General features: G+C 42.9%; 1 protein-coding gene across 1 annotated transcript in view; it reads right to left on the bottom strand.

Moving 5' to 3' along the window:
* LOC126195694 (uncharacterized) overlaps positions 1-19,550 on the bottom strand; it is a 352,274-nt gene extending 332,724 nt beyond the window's left edge. Inside the window, exon 1 of the mRNA XM_049934321.1 lies at positions 18,954-19,550. Within this exon, the coding sequence (XP_049790278.1) occupies positions 18,954-19,550 (597 nt within the window). The remainder of the gene's footprint in view (positions 1-18,953) is intronic.
* Between the last annotated feature and the right edge of the window lie 1,315 nt (positions 19,551-20,865).

Here is a 20,865-nt window from a genome sequence, read left to right as displayed (position 1 = left end):
AGTGAAACTGCATATTCATTCGTGTAAACAAAGAAGTTATGCTTACATTCTTAGACATTTAAATGTCACTATGCTCAACAGCAGAAAATTTATAGTCCAAATTAGAGTAAAAACAATGGCAACGCAATTAGATTTATAAATCTAATTCTTCGTGTGATGACACTGTGTTTTCGAGCGTTTAAGACATATCTTTGAATACTAACTGACTCCATATAACGTTCTTTATCTCCTGGTAATTGTGTTCTCGTCCTGTCTTGTACTATTTTAAAAATACTGGTGTTCCTTGCGGGACAGAGAACGCCTAAAATATGTCAAATTTCCTCTCTATTCCTAAATACTTGAAAGTAACAATGTTCGCGTATCTTAGTTCGATTGATAATGATTTCCGCGTCCATGCTTCTTTATTTTCAGTGTAAGGGCAAAATATAACCATTTAACATTAAATGGTCATTCATACGTATCTGAGCGCACGGCTGCTTACATCTCCCGTTTCTCCTTTTCGTCAGAAGCTGCGATACAAGCAGAATTTACTGTATTCCTTCCTCGCACGTGTTAAGAGAATGTACGTACTCCATCGAAAACCATGCAGGACTGAAGGAAAAGCTAACGCATCTCGGGCGAATGCCGGGCTGTACATATTCAAATTATTCGTTTGGTTTCTGCCGGAGTTTCATTAGGGACTTCTGACGGCACTGAATTACACTTTTGATGGGGGTATCTTGAGTTCTTCATTACTGCGAATATACAGCGACTTGCTTCCTTTTTTTCGTTTTTCTTCCACTTCGTGTGTCTTCATACAGTCGCACTGAACAAAATAATATCAGAAACCTTGTAGTTCACATTTAATAACATGTACATCTTACACAGAGTTAAGTGGGTAGGAACTTTAAAGACTCTAGACGAGCGAGGGTATTGAAATACTGTCAGCTACTTAGTGGAAATGTATTGCTAAAGCAATTACTACTGACTAAACTTTGGATTTATCTCGGCTACTCGCATTTGCTCAGCTTTTTAGCACTAGTTTTTAGGAGCATCTTTTCTGAATGAGATCTAATTTCACGATGCTAAACTGAAGAATTGAACCCATCAAGTGCATATATAGACGGTCGTAGAAAGTTTGTAGGGATACAAACACGGAAAAAATGCTAATTACGCAGCCCTCTAGTCAATATGTGCGACAGTTAATACTTTTCCTGTCAGTTGTGCGACCGCGTTAGCACTGTACCGGTCCTCTCCAGAAGCTATCCGCTTTGTCCCCGTCGTCACTGCTGATCACCTCGCAACACTAACATCTTCACGGAGGACTCTAATGGTACAAATAATTCAGTGCAGCTAATGGACATTTTCAAGATAGTTCATATTATCAACTGCGAAACGGAAAATAGCTTTTTACGAGCCGCCACTACAGAGAAAGCTATTGTATTAGACATTCTCCGACGAGAATATAAATACTGGATATGTCGTAAAGGGTACGGGACACTGCATCTTATCTTCCGTACTCCTACCTGATGAAACATTGCAGCCATTACAGACAAAAAACTAACTCGTTCTTTTGTACTACGCAGCAATTTATGGAATTTGAAATGTGGCAGTTTGTTGTGTTCTGTTGCCAGAGAAAAAACGCATGGCCGATGAATTCCTATTCGTGGAAACGCACACATTGTCTATGAAAGTAAACAATGTGAAACTATCTAGACAGGAATACTAAGGTTTAACGTCTTGTCCCGGTGACGAGGTCGTTAGAGACGGGGCATAGCCTCTTGCTGGCTTAGGAAATCTGAACCACTGCGCCACTTTCCTTAAACCATTTAAGTAAGGCACGGATAGCAGGCGGGGATCTGAATTGCTATTCTCCTAGACAAAGTATATCAACCACCGCACTATCTCACTGGAACCGTGACAAGAAGCGGCTGTTAGAAGACTTGGGCTGGTTCAAAAATGGTTCAAATGGCTCTGAGGACTATGGGACTTAACTTCTGAGGTCATCAGTCCCCTAGAACCTAGAACTACTTAAACCTAACTAACCTAAGGACATTACAAACATCCATGCCCGAGGCAGGATTCGAACCTGAGACCGTAGCGGTCGCGCAGTTCCAGACTGAAGCGACTAGAACCGCTCGGCCACTTTGGCCGGCACTTGGGTTGGTATCTACCAGCAAGTAGAAACATACATGTTGAGACAGGTTCACCTCAAATGACTAAGGGTTATGCACTAGGGTGAATCCGTCGGGAAGCCGACAGCCGAATGTCCCCAGTCCTCGACCATATTACACGAAACGTTATAAAACTGAAGAGAGAGAGAGAGAGAGAGAGAGAGAGAGAGAGAGAGAGAGAGAGAGATTGATCACGTTTCAGCCACGTAGGATCCTGCGTGTTTTCGTTTTGCTTGTGACCACTGAGACGTATCACATTTATATTACTGTTGATCTATGTCAGATAAACATCTACGTAACTTTACGTCTTTACAAAAATAGTTTGCTTTTTTCCGTTTGCTACCGGTCATTGCCACAGGCCACCCAAAACTCGGACATACAATAAATCCATTCGATATTAACTGACGTAAACACTCCCGATGGTGGAGGTATAGTCCTCCGAAATGCGTAAGGCTAGTTGAAAACTGCACAAAGTAAAATTTGTGCCCGCACTATAATCTGTGAAATTTGTGCCCAGTATTCCTGGAAGCTACCTGCTCACCAAGACACGTCTTGCCGATATCCTGTGAATCCTCGTTGACCAGAAACGCTCCGCATGATCCACGATCTACCTGCACTGCTGACTTCCTCGTCCACCGAAGTGGATAGCCACTTAGGTACGAGTCTGTAACATTCGTATCGCTCAATTCGTGATTTTTTTTATATGTGTATGCCTCTTGGTTCAATACAGAACGTTCAACGACCATCCCCAGTGAGCCATCGTAAAGGTTACTCGTATATCTTAAGGAGAATCAAAGCAGACAGGACTGTGATTTAGCGCTGTTCAAAAAAGGAAGCAACGGATATCCGAGGAATGCGAAACACCAAACGTTGAAAAGTGCCTGGTTCAAAAGTGCGTTAGTGAGAAACTCCGTATGACACTCGCTTAGAAGTACCGTACATTAATCAGGCGAAGGAGACGGACCCAGAGGAAGAGAATCCGACTTCGAATATATATTTCTAAGAGTTAGGTTATCTGGACAATATAGGGCGTGAGCTACGAAGTGCCAGAACAGCAGGCAACGAAGAGCACGTTATAAAATCAACGGGCCAAACCACACGGAAATCAAAAGGAAAATTATCATCGTTCCCGATTGTAAGAATTCTGGCATTACTATTCTTGCTCGAACACCACTTCATGAGGTGTTTTTAAAAAGTAAAAGACCATGTAAGAGCCACTGGCTGCGCTATCTACCGGGCAAGCTACGCATTTCAGACAGGAAGATTTAGAGTACATTCCGTCGGTCTTTTATGTGAGCAAATTTCAGTACACAGGACACCAACGCGTAGTGGCATGTATAATATAATAAATACAGCAATTTGTATTTTCAGTTGGTTTTCATAACGGTCACCGTCAGTCGCAACCAAAATATTAATATTTCTCTTTCTCAGGAAAGCTTTTCTTGCCATTGTTTAGTTTATAATGCGTTAGTGCATAGTTACGATATACAGATAATTTTTACTTATGGACCGTCTGACAGTAACTGAATAAAACACAATTTTAGTGCCATACGCGTTTCGCCTTTATTTTCTGCAAGGCATCATCAGTGGCAGGTTCCGTGGACAATTTCTTCCATATTACGCTCTTGTTGCGTTTTTGGTGTTGTTCTTCTTCTCTTATAGAGTCTCAATTGTATTTTTTACTTATGGACCGTAATATTACACGCAACTGAGGAAGACACGACAAGAAAAGTTGAAGATGTCGTTAGTGCATAGGTTTGTAGCGTTTGATAAACAGAACAGGTACACATTACAGAGACTTCAGCCTTAAGTAATGTATTCTCCTTCACCATTTACAACAGCCTGCCAACGCTGGTGTAACTTATTGATTAAGAGCGAAAAAGATGAAAATCTGAGAGCGCAAAATCAGGCGAATAAGGTGGGTGGGGAATGACTTCCCGGTCCAACCGCAGAATAGTACTTTTGGTCAGTCTAGCAGAATACGGGCGAACGTTATCGTGGAGTAGCATCTCTTTACGCAGTCTTCCAGGTCGTTATTCTTTGATTGAGTCTGCAAGATGTCTCACTTGTTGACAATAAATGTCGGCAGTGATAATTATACCCCGGGGAAGCAATTCTTAGTATATCGCACCGTTGCAGTTCCACCAGATGCATAACATTATCTTTTGTGGGTGTGTGCATGGCTTTCTACGGAGAGTTACTGCTTTGTTTGGGTGCAACCATTCCTTTCTTTTCCTTATGTTAGCATCTACATAAGCAAAACGAAGATAATGGAATGTAATCGAATTAAATCGTGTGATGTTGCGGGAATTAGATTACGAAATGACACGCTTAAAGTAGTAAATGAGTTTCGCTATTTGGGGAGCAAAATAACTGATGATGGTCGAAGTAGAGAGGATATAAAATGTACACTGGCAAAGGCAAGGAAAGCAGTTCTGAAGAAGAGAAATTTGTTAACATCGAGTATAGATTTAAGTGTCAGGAAGTCGTTTCTGAAAGTATTTGCATGGAATGTAGCCTTGTATGGAAGTGAAACGTGGACGATAAATAGTTTAGACAAGAAGAGAATAGAAGCTTTCGAAATGTGGTGTTACAGAAGAATGCTGAAGATTAGATGGGTAGATCACGTAACTAATGAGGAGGTATTGAATAGAATTGGGGAGAAGAGGAGTTTGTGGCACAACTTGACAAGAAGAAGGGACCGGTTGGTAGGATATGTTCTGAGGCATCAAGGGATCACCAATTTAGCATTGGAGGCCAGCATGGAGGGTAAAAATCGTAGAGGAAGACCAAGATATGAATACATTAAGCAGATTCAGAAGGATGTAGGTTGCAGTAGGAACTGGGAGATGAAGAAGCTTGCACAGGATAGAGTAGCATGGAGAACTGCATCAAACCCGTCTCAGGACTGAAGACAACAACAACAACAACAACAACAACAACATGTTAGCATAAAGACACCATTTCTCGTCTCCACAGGATATGAATGGTAGGTGTCGTACAGGGGCCAATTGATGACGAGCAAGCAGAGATGCACATATGGCGACCCACTAATTTTTGTGATTTTGTCTTAGAGCATGTGGTACCCATATACCCGATTTTTGAGCGCTTCCACACTGCATGCAAATATCGCACGATGCTTGAATGGACACAGTTCATCACATTTGCTACTTCTGGGGTACACTGACATGTATCACTGTGGGTTAATGCGTTTAACCGATCTTCATCAAACACCGACGGTCCTCCTGAAAGTGGAGAGTCACTAATGTCAAAACAATCCTACTTAAAACTAGAAAAACCTTGCCCCGTACACAGCGCAAACGTTTCTGGCTGTCTCCGCTGCTGTCACCACTTTATTGAATTCAAATAGGCAAACATGACGGAAACGTTCTCGATTTCTCCATTTGGCACTCCAATTTCGAGAGGTCATAGCTCTACTCACTGTCTCCAAATCACGAAATTTACTCAGACAGCTACAATGAACTAGAAACGAAAAGAAAATAACAGTCGATAAATAAATCCATAGCAGCTGTAATACCAACATACAAAATAAAAAAGGCTATGAACTTATGCACGAACCTAATTTATCCTTCAGCTTATTCCCATCTTGGCAACGTCCTTGCTGCAGTGGTTACACCTGTTCCCGTAAGATCACCGAGGTTAAGCGCTGTCGGGCGTGGTCGGCATTTGGATGGGTGTCCATCCAGGCCGCCTTGCACTGTTGCATTTTCCGGGGTGCACTCAGCCTCGTGATGTCAATTGAGGAGCTTCTCGACCGACTAGTAGCGGCTTCGGTCAAGAATACCATCATAACGACCGGGAGAGCGATACGCTGACTGCACGCCCCTCCCATCCGCATCCTCCGCTGAGGATGACACGGCGGTCGGATGGTCCCGGTAGGCCACTCGTGGACTGAGGACGGAGTGTTTTTTTTTTTTTTTTTAATTCGCATCTTGGAAAAATGGCTAATTACTGTCTGCTAAGCACAGCCAGGAAGTGGATTTTGCTATCGACTCCTGTTCGTTGCTTAACTGGTCGTGCCTGTGGGGCGCAGAGAGATAGGGCACGCTGGACGCTGGATCGCCCCGGCGCTGGTCGCTCTTTTAATCTGGCCACCAATGCGGCCGCCCCTGGCCGCCTTGCCGTGGCGACGCCGACGCTCCCCCGGCTTTCCCCCGACATTAACTGAAAAGCGCTGGAAATGGGAAGGCGCCACAAAAGCCAGATTCCTCTCCAAAACGAGGGGCGTCGCGCAACCGGGAATTGGGGAGGCCTCTTTTCAATAGGATCGGCACCAAAACACTCCTTTAGCGACGCGAAATGGTTACGTTAGTTTATTAAAACATATTTCACTTCCTACTCAGTCAATCAACAATTCGGGGGGGGGGGGGGAGGGAGGAATAAAACACCAGCCACACATTAAAATGAAAACTAATGGACTGACAAAGAACTCGGTTTACTACACATTAAAATGAAAAGTAATGGACTGACAAAGAACTCGGTTAACTATTACCAAAACACGTTTCAGTACCATTCTCAAAAGATGTGCTGTCGTTCAGCAGAACATGCGTAAACGGTAATTAAAAGTAACACCAGAACTGCGGAGCACATGAAAGGCGTATCTGTAAGTGACGATGTTCTTTACCTCTCGTGGGTAATTTCGGAGAGCGGGAGGTCGTCGTACTAAAGGTCCCGTGTTCAAACCGGAATGATGACAATTTGTTTTAACTGTCTACACGTGAAACTGTTATACGGGAGAACATTTTCCTGACATTTTTCGGAATTTTTAGCAGTGTTCTTTTGGCAGTCTGGTTTCACTTGGTTAATAGAAAGTAGCAAATCTACAGAGTACATTTGTATAGATATGTGTGGTGTTCTGTAGCACATGTGCAACAGAAAAGGCATCACTCGTGATGAAGCAGCTAGTGCATTTGCAGTTTCACAGAATAAACGTAACCCCTCGGAGCAGTAGAATAAAGAAACAGTTGAATCACACTTCCGGAAAATAGTCCCATATAACGCTTTCACGCATTATACAATAAAAAGTAATCATCATCATTGGGGTATGATCCCAGGTCCCAGGATACGACGATCTAACGCTCTACCAACTTCCCCAAGGAAGCTATATGTGTTAGTTACTCACAGTTAATGCTTTTCTTGTGCACCTTAGCTCTGGTGTTACTTTTAATTAACGTTTACGCCCGTTCTGCTGAACGACAGCACACAGTACGAACTAAATCGGAGTTTTGGTTGATACTGCATCGGCATCCAACATTTTGGTACCGATCTGCCATCTGGCGTTTTGGGTGTGCGTGACTGCTGGAGGATACAAAATGACTGAAAAAATTTCTGGTTTGTGTAATGAATGGTAACTGCCTCTAAATGTAGAAAAACCTAAGTTAATGACAATGAGTAGGAAAAACAAACCCTAACGTTCGAATACTGTATCAGCAGCGTTCTGCCTGACATAGACACGTCCATTAAATATCTAGGCGTAACGTTGCGAGGCGCTATGAAATAAAATGAGCGAGTGTGGGCTGTAGTAGGGAAGGAGAATGGTCGACTTCGGTTTATAGGGAGAATTTTAGAAAAGTGTGGTTCACCTGTAAAGGAGAGCACATACAGGAGTCCAGTGCGACCGACTGTTGAGTACTGTTCGAGTGGTTGGCATCCGCACTACGTCTGATCGAAGGAAGGTATCGAACTAATTAAGAGGCAGACTGATAGATTTGTCCCGATTTGTTACTGGTAAGTTACAACAGTACTCTAAATATAAATATTTAGAATAAAGGCGACTTTCTTCTTTGAGAAGCGCTAATGACATAATTTAGAGAACCGGCATTTAAGGCTGATTGCAGAAAGATTCTACTGCCGCCAACATACATTTCCGTAAGGATCATAAAGACACGAGTAGAGATATTACGGCTTGTTAGGAAGCATATAGATAGTTGTTTTCCCCTCGTCCTATTTGCTGGTGGAACATGAAACGAAATGACGAGTAGTGGTACAGGGTACCCTCTGCCAAACAGTATACTGTGGCTTGCGCAGTGTGTGTGTAGCTGTAGATGCAGGTGTCTCAAGTCAGTATCACAATATTCTCAAGCTTCTACGCCATTATCATTAAGGTAATTGTGAGCTAGTAATTATTAGCACAGGCGATTTCTCAGCATTTCGCCATCTCAGCAGAGGCAAAACTCGCGTAGAGAATGGGAAATGATATTGGTATTTTTATGCCGTAGCTGCCGGCCGCGGTGGTCTCGCGGTTCTAGGCGCGCAGTCCGACTGCTACGGTCGCAGGTTCGAATCCTGCCTCGGGCATGGATGTGTGTGATGTCCTTAGGTTAGTTAGGTTTAAGTAGTTCTAAGTTCTAGGGGACTGATGACCACAGCAGTTGAGTCCCATAGTGCTCAGAGCCATTTGAACCATTTTTATGCCGTAGCTCATAAAACTACAGAATCACCAGAATAATCTCCATTTCAACTTCGTATTATCGTTTCTTCACCCAGCATAAATATTTAACTCGGTCGAATTGTGTGCCACATCTACTGTTGAGCTATTACCTAAAAGGTACAAGTTCAACATTTTTCTACGAATAAAGTACGATAAAAGACGACATACAACTGCTCTGCTCCTTGGCCAGTCTCGAAGTGCTAGTTTTTTTTAGCACAGTTGTGGTATGCTATTAGTGTCAACTATTCCTACTTAAATTATTTGACTGCTAACAAATTCATATTATTTCCACATTTTCTTGAAGTTACATTCGTAGCAGTTCAGAAGCGCTAATCTGCCGAAATCTGAACCAAAACAGTCAATATATAAAGTGTTTTGCTATGACTGGGATATAATTTTTGTTTTAAAGGCGTCACATTATTAAAAAAAAGCATTAAGCTCAGCTCATGTACCTAAAAAAAAGTTCCATTTATAACTGGCACCCTGTACTAGGAGCTGTGATTTCCTTTCGTATAACAAATAAACAAACATCGTCTGCATCACAACTTTTTATCATGACTACCGTTTTGAATCTGCGCTATAGACTACCTCCAGATCTGGCGCCGCAGAATGCAATTTGTCAACACTGGGATTGGAAAACTGATACTTGTGGTCGGTAATAAAACAAACAGAGTTCCATGCGGTGGTTGTTTATTTATTTAGATCTATTTAGTCGATAACTTTAAGTCTGCAAGGCTACTCCCAAAGGTTTTGCGTTGTTTCAGACCGCAGTTTGATACTACAAAGACCGGCGTAACACACTTATGGTCATTTTATCTGTAATATGTTCAAAGTTTTCTTGTATAAAAACGTTCTTGTATAGTCCGAGTGCGAAAACAGGCTTCAATTAGATCGGTTATATGCTAGGCAATTAGAGCGGTATCACTTCAGCACTGAGTTGTGGGTCTCATAAGAGTTTGAGTAGTACCACTGTCCTCTACATGGATGTAAAATTTTCAAATGGTGTAGACCAATAATGCAGCGACTTCCCTAATCCCGCTAACTTGAAGGTGGTTCATTAACAACCTGCCTTTCACCATTATTCACGTTATTCAGAGTGTTGGATCTCTCACTATACTATTCACAGATTTCTAAAATTCACACCACAACAAACTGTGTTGAGCCCGATGTTCCCTGCTGGCTTTGTTATGGGAGTCACTGTTTTTCTGTTGCTCATAATGAAATCTAATTATGAAACTGTCAACTGTAACTTAAGTAGAAAACTGAATGAACGGTGTGCAGTTACTTCGTCGCCGTGGTTCGTACCTTTACAACTGAACGTAATATTAGTGATCTGTATTTTCACGCTGGCGTGCATACATGGGACTACGTACCTAATTCACAGGTGTCTAACGGAGTTTCGGCACTTATGATTTTAAAGGTTCATTTGAGCCCAAGAGGTGTTCAAACGTTTTATTGCTACACATAAGGCGGACTGTATGAATAGTCATTCTCTTGGGTAATGTTTCGTGTGTGGCATTACTGTGAGAAAAATATGTGGTGGTGAACCATAAAACAATAAAGTCATGAAAGCAAATGAGCTAAAAAATTTTAAGGACTAGAATAATATATTAAGGACTACAATAACGGCTGTTCACCGTCATTTTCGTTGCCAGTGACTGGGAACGACCATAAAAATTCCAAGTTTTCAACACAACTACGATTCGTTCAAACACAGTAGTCCATTGAAAATGTCACCTATCTCCGTGTAAAGAGCCAGGTCAACATATGCGTTCTAGGGCTGCTGTGGCTTAATATGTATTCCACTTCCTCAATCAAGAAATACGTGCCCGGTAACTCAACGAACCTTAAAATCGTAGCTCTTATTTACATACGTTGTATTTGTTTTTACTACTGCCCTTAATAGATGGAAACAATTTTGCTCAAGATTAGAGATGGTGCACTACTGATAAATCTAAATCTACTAAAACTATAGGGCAACTATGACAATAATGAAATTACACATTTTATTACGTAAGGGTACCTTTAAAACTCTGGAATTTTTGGGAGAGACAGAAAAACCTTCATTTACGCAAGTGGCTCCATGTATGGCTTCATAGTGGCAGACTGACAGAGATGTTGTCGCGCAGGTTTCCTTATCAATTACATGCAGGATTTAGTATGATAATGCTACCCCGTTGGTCAAAACAACCTGTAACCACGCGTACTGCTCTTCTTTGAATACGTTCAGTATTCACTGTTAGTTCTATTTCATACCGGTGCCGTACGCTCGGGCAGTATTCTAGATTGGAAGCACGGGGACTCTGTAAGGAGTCACCTTTGTGGTCTGCCTTGATTTTCCCAGTATCTCACCGATGAAATTAAGTTTTCCAACAGCTTTACCAATGACTGAGGCTATGTGACTTGCATCAATGGAAATATGGAAAAACAGCTGTCATTCATACCTGTGCGGCTTGTCTGTATGTAAGAGCAGAGATCAAACTACAGCTCTAGGGTTTGTCGTTTCCACGAGTGGAATTTAAAATGACGGATTTATGTTGAGAAAAGATCTCTCGCAGACAACTAGAAAACGACACGCCACGTGCGGATGAACACGTAGGCCTACGTACATTTTCCCCAAAAATATCCTGCAAGAGGTGTGGAACGTTCGTGGCGCGCCCTTGCCCGAGCTTCGTCTTTTTTTTTGTTTTTTATCGTTCCGAGAAGCGACTCGACACGCGAGGTGGGGCTGATAAGCTGCTTCCCGAGTCGCTATCTTCCGCCTTCAAATGGAACGTCTCTCCGGGAGCGACCGCAAGGTGCATGCCGGTCCACGCCTACCTGTCACGGATTAGAACGTATCCACGACTGATTTCAAGCGTGACCCGTTTCCATAAACTGTTAAACGGCGACAACTGAGTGACGGTCTTACAACATGTCGCTGGAAAACTAGCCTTTGAATTCAAGTCATAAATAAATAAATACAATATCGATGACACTATCAACGGCTGAATAGCGCAGGTACGTAGAAGAGAGGGAGGAAGGGGGTGGGGGTCCGATCTGGTAAAATTCTGACATCTTTTGAAATTCATTACAATCCTTAAGAAGAATCACACAAATTACAGTCCCTCAGCAGATGTGAATGGTGAGGAGAGTATAATGAATCAATATTAAGTTACAAAATTAATTTGTAAATCAATGAAAAAAAATTATTCGAACCTTCGAAGCGCTAAACTTATGATATTAATAGATTGCTTATTTCTGGCTACGGTGCCTTCAATATAATTACTACAATGGTAAAAATAGCCACAGATGATTTTCTGACAAACTTACAGAATTGTTCTGAGGAACGTTAGAGACGCATTATACCGAATCAAATAGGTTCGACCGCAGAGAGTACAAGAAGAGGAACGGAGTTACTTGTGGTCAGACTGACCACAGCGTCAGAAATTGTGGCGACACCGGTTATCGTTTTCAGATGACTGAAAGAAAAACTTTGATGTTACAGAAAAAAAAACAACGTTAAACAATGTTGCCTATAACAACTTTTTTTTTTTAATTTGGGTTACTGAAGGGATATTTACTTCCCGTGAAAATCATTATAGCGGTATTACAGCTGTCAAAACGTAGTCTCCCTTATCATCCTACCGAGCGAGGTGGCGCAGTGGTTAGACACTGGACTCGCATTCGGGAGGACGACGGTTCAATCCCGCGTCCGGCCATCCTGATTTAGGTTTTCCGTGATTTCCCTAAATCACTCCAGGCAAATGCCGGGATGGTTCCTTTGAAAGGGCACGGCCGACTTCCTTCCCCATCCTTCCCTAATCCGATGAGACCGATGACCTCGCTGTCTGGTCTCCTTTCCCAAACCAACCAACCAACCTTATCATCCTTGTCTAGGGTAAGGAGTACGACAGTCTTGAGAGTGATACTTATGGCCTGAAAATTACCCGACAATTTAGTTCACAGATTTAGTAAAACATTGGTTTATTAACTTTCAGTCGCTATTGTGTAAGCTCAATAGAGGAGCTCGTTAGACATGCACATTGATCTTAAGTGTCAATAAATGCCATTACAAGAAAGAACATAGCTTGATCACATGTGGTCGTTTAAGCGAGTCCACAGATAACTTACCTGAATGATTTATTTATTTAGAACGTTAAAGGCGGGAAAATGTTACATTGGTACTAGACCATCGTAAATTTTAGTACATATTCAATTCGAAGGAAGTAAAGTTCATGCGCTACTTAATTACAATACAAGTTCTCCATTGGTATGTCACATACAAAATAAGTACAAAAAGACCGGTTTTACGATTTGTATTGGCAACACCAGGTTGGCGAGAACAGCGAATTCGTGCCAACAGAAGTCTTAAATTTTACGAGCGTTTAGTAACTTAGGGTTAAGAGGCATTTTAACTTGCCTAGACTCATTGTAGCAGTAATCTGGTAGTAACCCCAGTCAACGGGAAACAGAAGATAACTTGTATACAGTCCCTAACCTGTGGTGCAAGTGTGTTGTAAGTCCAGAACTCACCACAACAAAGCAGACGAATTAAGCTGTAGCCAATGACTACAATGACTAGTGTCCAGCATATTGTTCTAAACACTCAAGGAAACAGCTCTTGAAATTTATGAGCTCTATTTTGTGCATACTCGACTATAGCATGTCCCGAATACAGCTCAACAAAGAACGAAGTAATTACCATCTTTTAGATATTTAAGCTAATTTCCGTGTTTCGTACGGAAAAATTTGGGAAATTTTCTGTCTTATACATAACACAGTTAGTTCAGTTTTATTTCACCAACACACGTTGCAATTTCGAACTATCGGCCACTGAAAATAACAGTTACAGTGCTGGAACACGTATGGGGGAAGGACTGTGATTTGCGTAAGGCGGAAGTTCTCTCTAATAGTTCTCTGGATCAACTGACTCTCTTAAGCGGGAAGGGGGGTGTGCACAGTTCTCTGTAATAGCTCCTACACAACAATCTGTACCACGAATCTGTGGTCCCACTTTGAAACGTGGTAGTAACGCGCGACGATGTTTGCAGACCGACTCTCGCGTTATTAAATTCGAATATAGCTACGAAAAGCCATTCCGGGTGACACATTGTAACAACAACGAGAAACACCACCGCAAGTTTACTGGACGACGCTGTTTTGTTTCCCGATAGAAGAAGAGCTAACTGTAAGAGGAATATGGCTCTGCGACATTTTGCGTAACAGCACACCTTTCCCCACGGCTAATTGCGAAACGGACTGTCGAGCGCGCGAAGTCGTGTTCCCTCTAATTTTAACCATCGAGCGAAACGTAAGCCGTTCCAGATAGAGCGGAAATTGATAAACGAGTAATACGCACAAGTGTCGCCGTTCCGACCGAGATAAGGCACCGTGGGAGCCACGTTACAAGTACACCGAACTCCCTCCTCTTCGTCCCAATAACACGATCGGCGTCTGATCGCGCTATTAACAATAATTAAATAGAGCTCTTCACTGAACTGTGTTGTTCAGACAATGTTATTCACATGTTTACCGTCAGCCGAATTATCAGAACAGGAAATTTTAATATAAATCTCTTCTTGCAACAGCAAACTTAGCGGTAGACTTAACTGTCTTGTCGAGCGAGAATCACAAATGGCTCTGAGCACTATGGGACTTAACATCTGAGGTCATCAGTACCCTAGAACTTAGAACTACTTAAACCTCACTAACCTAAGGACATCACACATATCCATGCCCGAGACAGGATTCGAATCTGCGACCGTAGCAGTCCCGCGGTTCCGGACTGCAGCGCCTAGAACCGCATGGCCACCGCGGCCGGCGAGCAAGAATCGTTTCTGCGAAGAAATACAGCGCATCCTTCAGTATAAAAGTTGAATATTATGTTCTACAATACATACTCTAATATTAGTATTAATTTGGTCTTGGTAAGACAGAATGGCTGTCTAACGAGGTTTTAGGAAATATTTTTGGAGCTTTGTAGGCTGCCCCTAGCGAGACAAGTACTCGTCAACACAGGCAAGCATAATCTTCGTTTCGCACAGTGGAGCAGCTGCCTAACTATTTTATTTATTGTGCTCTGCGTGTACTTCTTCCGACGTATCCACCGATTTTATGTACATATGACAAAACATGTTTTTATATCATTTTTCGTATTAAATTTTCTATGCGAGACAACTCATGAGCTGATGAACACTTTTCTGTTCGGTGTAACACGACTAACTTTGTGATAAATTGCGGGGCTATCGGGAGTTTCTGGACTCACTGTCAAACAAAAATCATTTACACGTTGGCTGCATCCGCTTTATTTTTGATATTAATAAAATGGTGACTCGCTTGCAAATACGACAGTCTAGTACCTCATGTCACCTGTGGGAAGCAGCTTGTAACACTATGACTGACTGATATCTGTTACGCTTCTACTAGATTGTCCATAATGTTTATGCATAAATTCAGAATAAATATATAACGTTTATACAGATTCCGAGAGATTAATGTAAGTAGATATAACGAATGGCGAGTAACATTTCACAACAAATTCCGTCTCGATGTGTGGCGCTCTCATTCGCTTGTGACTCATGCCAGTATTCTGTAGAGATTATCACTGAATGACGAAACGCTTTTCTATGTAAACCACGTCACGGCTGACCCGCTTTCAAAAACGCTGTTTAATATTTAATTCATGCTATGGTATGCTGATTCCGCAAAATGTTGTAGATGAGAGTAGTAAACGTACAACTAACCAAACCGCTCTGAGGACTGTGGTTAGTGCGTTTAACTTTATGTATATCTGTATTTTTGACGCCTCATTCTTATAAGTTTAGTTTGTTAAGGCGATAAAGAGGACGTAGTTACCACTAACAACAACGCTCTGAGATGTGTGCTTATACGGTAGCAGCTATTGCCTGTCCATTGGACAGCGTCCGTTTTGGCAATGGAAATTAGTCAACAGTTTGCAGAGTTACTGGATTTATTGCGCACACTAAGATTTTACTAAAAATTTTAGTTGTTTACAAAAAAAGGGGTGTTAAGCTACGAAGCATCTGCATGGTGTAATGCATAAATAAAAGTATTTTACTCTGTGAATTAGTATTGCCTTTTTTTCAGTGATGTGATAATTGATAAGTAACGCGTAGACCTGGTGCAGAACTGGATGAAGGAATATTCAATATTATTTTCTAACTTTTTTATATTAAGAATAATTTTTACGACATGACACAAAACGTTGTTCTCACCGTCCATAATCGATTCATTTCTGTGTGTTGGGGTATGTCGGACTCTCACATTGCAACTTATTCGCATAAATAATTTCACAACTGTAGTATTAGGGGAAATAGGCGCATGCATTCTCGGTTTACATATAGCCGTCTCTCTTTTCTTTAGTTTTCTCAGTTAGAAGGACGAAACACTCCGTCATGTATATGAATATGTACTTACAATTGGGAGGGATGCTAACCACGCCTAAACAGCCGTCGCAGTAAATACGTGGTAGAACTACTGTTTGGTGCACAGAGAATGGGCTTGGTTTCCATTGTTATTGTGTAAATGGCAAACTTTATAGCTCTCAAAGAAGGAAAAAATTATGAACCAATGAACACTTTAAACGTTTGCGTAGTCTAAACATTTTTTAATACATTATTACATTGATGACTGTCGTAAATACACAATATATGACATGGGAAATTAAATATCTTTCAGGGATGGCAATAGCCCGAAGAAACGTGTATTTTTTACCAAACAGCAGTTGCATTGGGGTAAAATAGATATGCGACAACCTAAAGTACCGTTTAACTAATGAGAAAGTGGCTCTCCGGACAAAACAAATTTGCAGTGTCAAATAAATACGTATGCAATGTGGACATACTAGCTTTGCTGAAGAACAGTTCAGATAAATGGCGTCAATATTTTCTAATAATGTATTGCGTATCTCAGCTGGGTAATTGTTATTAGAGAAAAGGAACTTGTGGACATCTTGTTGGCGGACTGAGTTGAAACTAAAGTATTTCGTACAAAATACGTTATTCACGTCTGTTGTTGAAAATATTACGCTTATAATATTATTACACGTTGCTGACAGGTTATTGTACAACACACATGACTACGTCTTCCCAAGTTTACTATTTCCATTTTGATTATTGCCATAGATCAATTAGCGTGTCAGAAAAAATACGAGGTACATGTTTTACAGCTCTCTCCTGCTGAACAGTACGCTACATGCGAAATACCATTAATTTGTAACTTTTTACGATTTAAATTTATCTAAACCGTGAAGACAATGACTAATAGAAAATTCAAAATGCTTTTTGGTTTAGGTCCTGTGGGAGTGCAGGTCCCATATGAGAACAATAACAAGTGGTTAAAGTCAAACGAAATTTAACCAATGTTACACAAAATGGTTGAAGAATAAGTGTGTAATGATGAAGATTATGAACTTACAAACTTCCTGTCGACAATAAAATGTGAAGAAAACTCGTACAACGTCTCTTAACAACATGATTATACTGAAAATGTTACAGTGAAGGGAAAGTATTTACGTTTCCGCTTTTACTGCGTTTTATTCAAATTCATTCATTTGTTTTTGCAGAAGTGTTTGGGCGGGAGGGAGGGTTAAATTACGGAGTGGTTCTTCAGTGCAAACAGCGATTAGCTTCTTGGGTCTGACGGAAAAGCTGCGCCAAACAATACCGACCACTGCACTCCCGGAAGTCTGCGAGAGTCTGCGACAGATGTTTGCTTCGTATTAACACTTTACCTGCCCATAGGAATATGTTTCCTTGATCAAAATTCTTTGCACGTAAAGTGTGACAACTTTGCGTTGCTGTTAGTTTTCCCATGTGGGAACGGAACGATTCGTTAGAGGAGAACACAAGCAAAAGAATCATGACAAACTGAAATGATATGGTACATGTGCTGTGACCCCGAAACTACTTATCCGGTAAAAATAACATGCACAAGAGAAGTCTTACTACGAAAGATCAGTCATAAGACAGTCGGAAGCTGTTGCAAGAACGCCTCTAATGTGTACATCAGCATCACGGGCACGTGTTGACATTTTCGTGAATAACTGGAAACTATTGTTTTCGGTTACGATTGAGGCAGCTATTCCATACAAGCTTTGTTTAATGTTAAACTGCTTACAAATTCAATGCCCATCAGAGAATCCAAATCTGACTCTCCTGATTGGTCAAGTTTCTTCAAAAAGTACGCTAAGGACCTACAAGGAACACTGTCAACATGCTATAGCTCAGTTCGTATTGAATTACTATTGTCAGCCGAGTGGTGCTACAGGATGTCCGGATGAAACATACGTTAGTATAAAACGTAATAACTCGAAACAGAATTGATATATTTATTGGGCAAAATGGTATTTGCCAATAAATAAGCATTATATTTCCACAACAGATTACACCACGGACCTTGTACGAAAGGCTAGCAGCTGTGTTCTCTTTCTTACTCAGATTTAGGATTCTCTTGTATGCAGAACACATCACGCCACTTTTCTCTGATATTTAACGAAAGTGGATCGACCGTATCAGAGGAGATGATGCGAGAAGGTGTACAGTTTACGAGTTACACGACCAACGTAGTAGATAAATCGGGCTTCGTGCGACAACTCGTAAACAGCACGTGCAGCCGTGAAGTGGATGCTACTGACAGGTGGGCTGTGGAGAATATTCAAACTTTATTCTTGGTGCAATGACCATGAGTGAGTGAAATTTTTGACTTGATTACACAAGCGATGACTGGATTACAGTCAGCGCCATTATGAACGTCACTGCTCGAAATGATGCTTAGAAGGGAAGACCGCCTGTCATTCGCATTGAAGGAATTTTAAGGTGTGTACCCTCTTTGTCTCGAATAGTTACCGAGCACCCTCGCTTACTGAGGAGACACGATACACGTCATAACTTTGTTTACGAGGCGCAGAAAATCACGTAAACAGTGATAAAACTTTCTAGTGCCAGACATTGTAAGAAAGGCATCGTACACTACCAAAAATCTGCAAAACTCTGCCTTCCGACTTTCAAATAAAATACTGCAGCCCCGAATTAAAGTCTTGTAAGGAACATGCACTGCAAGGCACAGTACTGTTTGAGTGAATCTAATAGTCGTTGACCACTTTAAGAACTATGAAGGTAGTGTAAATACTCAAGCAGGCTGCCATCCTGCATTGGTTAAGAACGAGATGTTAAGCACCCAAATTCGTATTATTGTCGACACGAAACATTCACGAAGAGCATTGGGAGGAGGGAAATTTCACTGATGTTCCCGAACACTTCGGTTCGCACACGTACTAAAGGTGGGTGAGAACTGGAGGGCCACGCTGGCCAAATCCACACGGGCATGCCGGGGGCAGCGTCTCTCACCTGGAGGCGGAGACGCGGGGGCGACGTCCGAGTTGTCGGAGGAGTTGTCCGACGAGTCGCGGTGGGTAGCGTCGTCTTCGGCAGCGTCGGAGGCGGCGTCGGGTAGCGCGCGAGGGGGCGTGACGGCGTGCGGCCGGCGGCCCAGGAGGGCGGCGTGGGCGGCGGGAGGTGAGTCGTTGTTGTTGTTGTGATGGAACTTGGCGAGCGAGAAGTCGAGCGGCTGGTCGGCCGCCGACACGGGCGGCGGCGGCGGTGCGGGAGGCTGCGGGGGCGGCGCCGGCCACCCCCAGGCGGCGGGGGCGGCGCCGGCCCAGGGCGCCATGGCGGCGCTGTGCTGCAGGCCGGCCAGCTTGCGGGGTGTGCGGGCGCTCGTGCTGCGACTGCTGCTGCGGCTGCGGCCACGCGCGCTCTGTTGCCTGCGGGTCGCCCGGCGCGCGCGAGCGTCCTACTCGCACTGAGCGCGCCCGGCCCCCCACCACGGGGTGGAGGCGCGGCCCCCACCACGGCCGCGAACAGGTGGCGGCGGAGGGGCCTGCTGCACTTGCCGCTCCCGCCCGCGCCGCGCCCGCGTAAACAAGCCGCGCTACTGACGCGCATCTGCACCTCGTCCGCGGCCCTCCTCCTCTTCCTCCTCCGCCTGCTATTCCTCGCCTGCGCCCACTCCTCTTGAACCATAATTGTTCCTTTCGCCTCTCATCCTTGTTTCTCAGCTCAAACTTACCCTCTGTGCCAAATTTTCTGCATCTACTTCCGTTCGTTATCCAAAGAACATATCCTCCGGGCTGTTTCATTAGTTTAGAAGTTTGCTTAGCCCTATTGGCGAGCTCCAAGCTTGAACTGATTTTCAAATGCATCCACAAATACCGGGTGATCAAACAGTCAGTATAAATCTAAAAAGTTAATAAACCACGGAATAATGTAAATAGAGGGGTAAAAATTGACACACGTGCTTGGAATGACATGGGATTTTATCAGAACAAAAAAAAAAAAAAAAAAAAAAGTTCACAAAATGTCCGACAGATGGCGCTGGACAGCAAAACGTCAGTGACTGCGCATGACGATCGTGCATAAAAGGAGCGGTAATGAGAGAGAGAATCAGATGCGCCAGTAGTCGCAGCATGTTGGCCTTACCTGAAAAGGCGCTTTTAGTGAAGCTGTATTATCATAATGGGGAATGTGCTAGTTCAGCGTTGCGATCCTATCGCCATAGGAAGGGAATTCGAACGGGTAAAGGTCCGTTGACAAATGCAGCTGTGGCGAGAATGATTTCGAAGCCGAAGCCACGGGTTGTGTAGACGATAGACCCCGTAGTGGCCGACCGAGCACAATGCGTAATGCTGCTGAGACAGTTCAGGAGGAAATGAGACTGTAGCGGGTTCGTCTATGCACCGGGAAGTAAGCGCTCGTGTAGTCGCACGTCGCACCGGCATTCCATACACGACTGTTTGGTTGGCACTGAGGCGTACCCTCCGATGCTATCCGTACAAAATCCATCGGCATCGTGAACTGTTACCTGGCGATTTAGTGAAGCGGAGGGCATTTGAGGTGTGGCCGTTTCAAAAGATGGCCGAAGATGACGATTGCTTGAGTAACGTGTTGTGGACCGAAGAAGCTCATTTCACGCTCCGAGGGTCTGTCAACGCAGAATTTTGGCTACCGAAAATCCTAGAACTGTCGTGGAAACTCAATTTCACGACGAGAAAGTCACGGTATGGGTTGGATTTACCACACCTACCGTTATCGGGCCTTTTTTCTTCGAGGAAATGCGTGATTTTGGTTTTGTAACTGCTACCGTGACGGGTGAGAGGTACGCCGATATGTTACAGAATAGCATCATCCCCAGCCTGGCTGATAAACACCTGGTGGAACGTACGATGTTTATGCAGGATGGCGCTCCACCCCATATTGCTAG

Source organism: Schistocerca nitens, chromosome 7, assembly GCF_023898315.1.
Source record: "Schistocerca nitens isolate TAMUIC-IGC-003100 chromosome 7, iqSchNite1.1, whole genome shotgun sequence".
Lineage (NCBI taxonomy): Eukaryota > Metazoa > Arthropoda > Insecta > Orthoptera > Acrididae > Schistocerca > Schistocerca nitens.
This window is presented reverse-complemented; position numbering and strand designations above follow the sequence as displayed.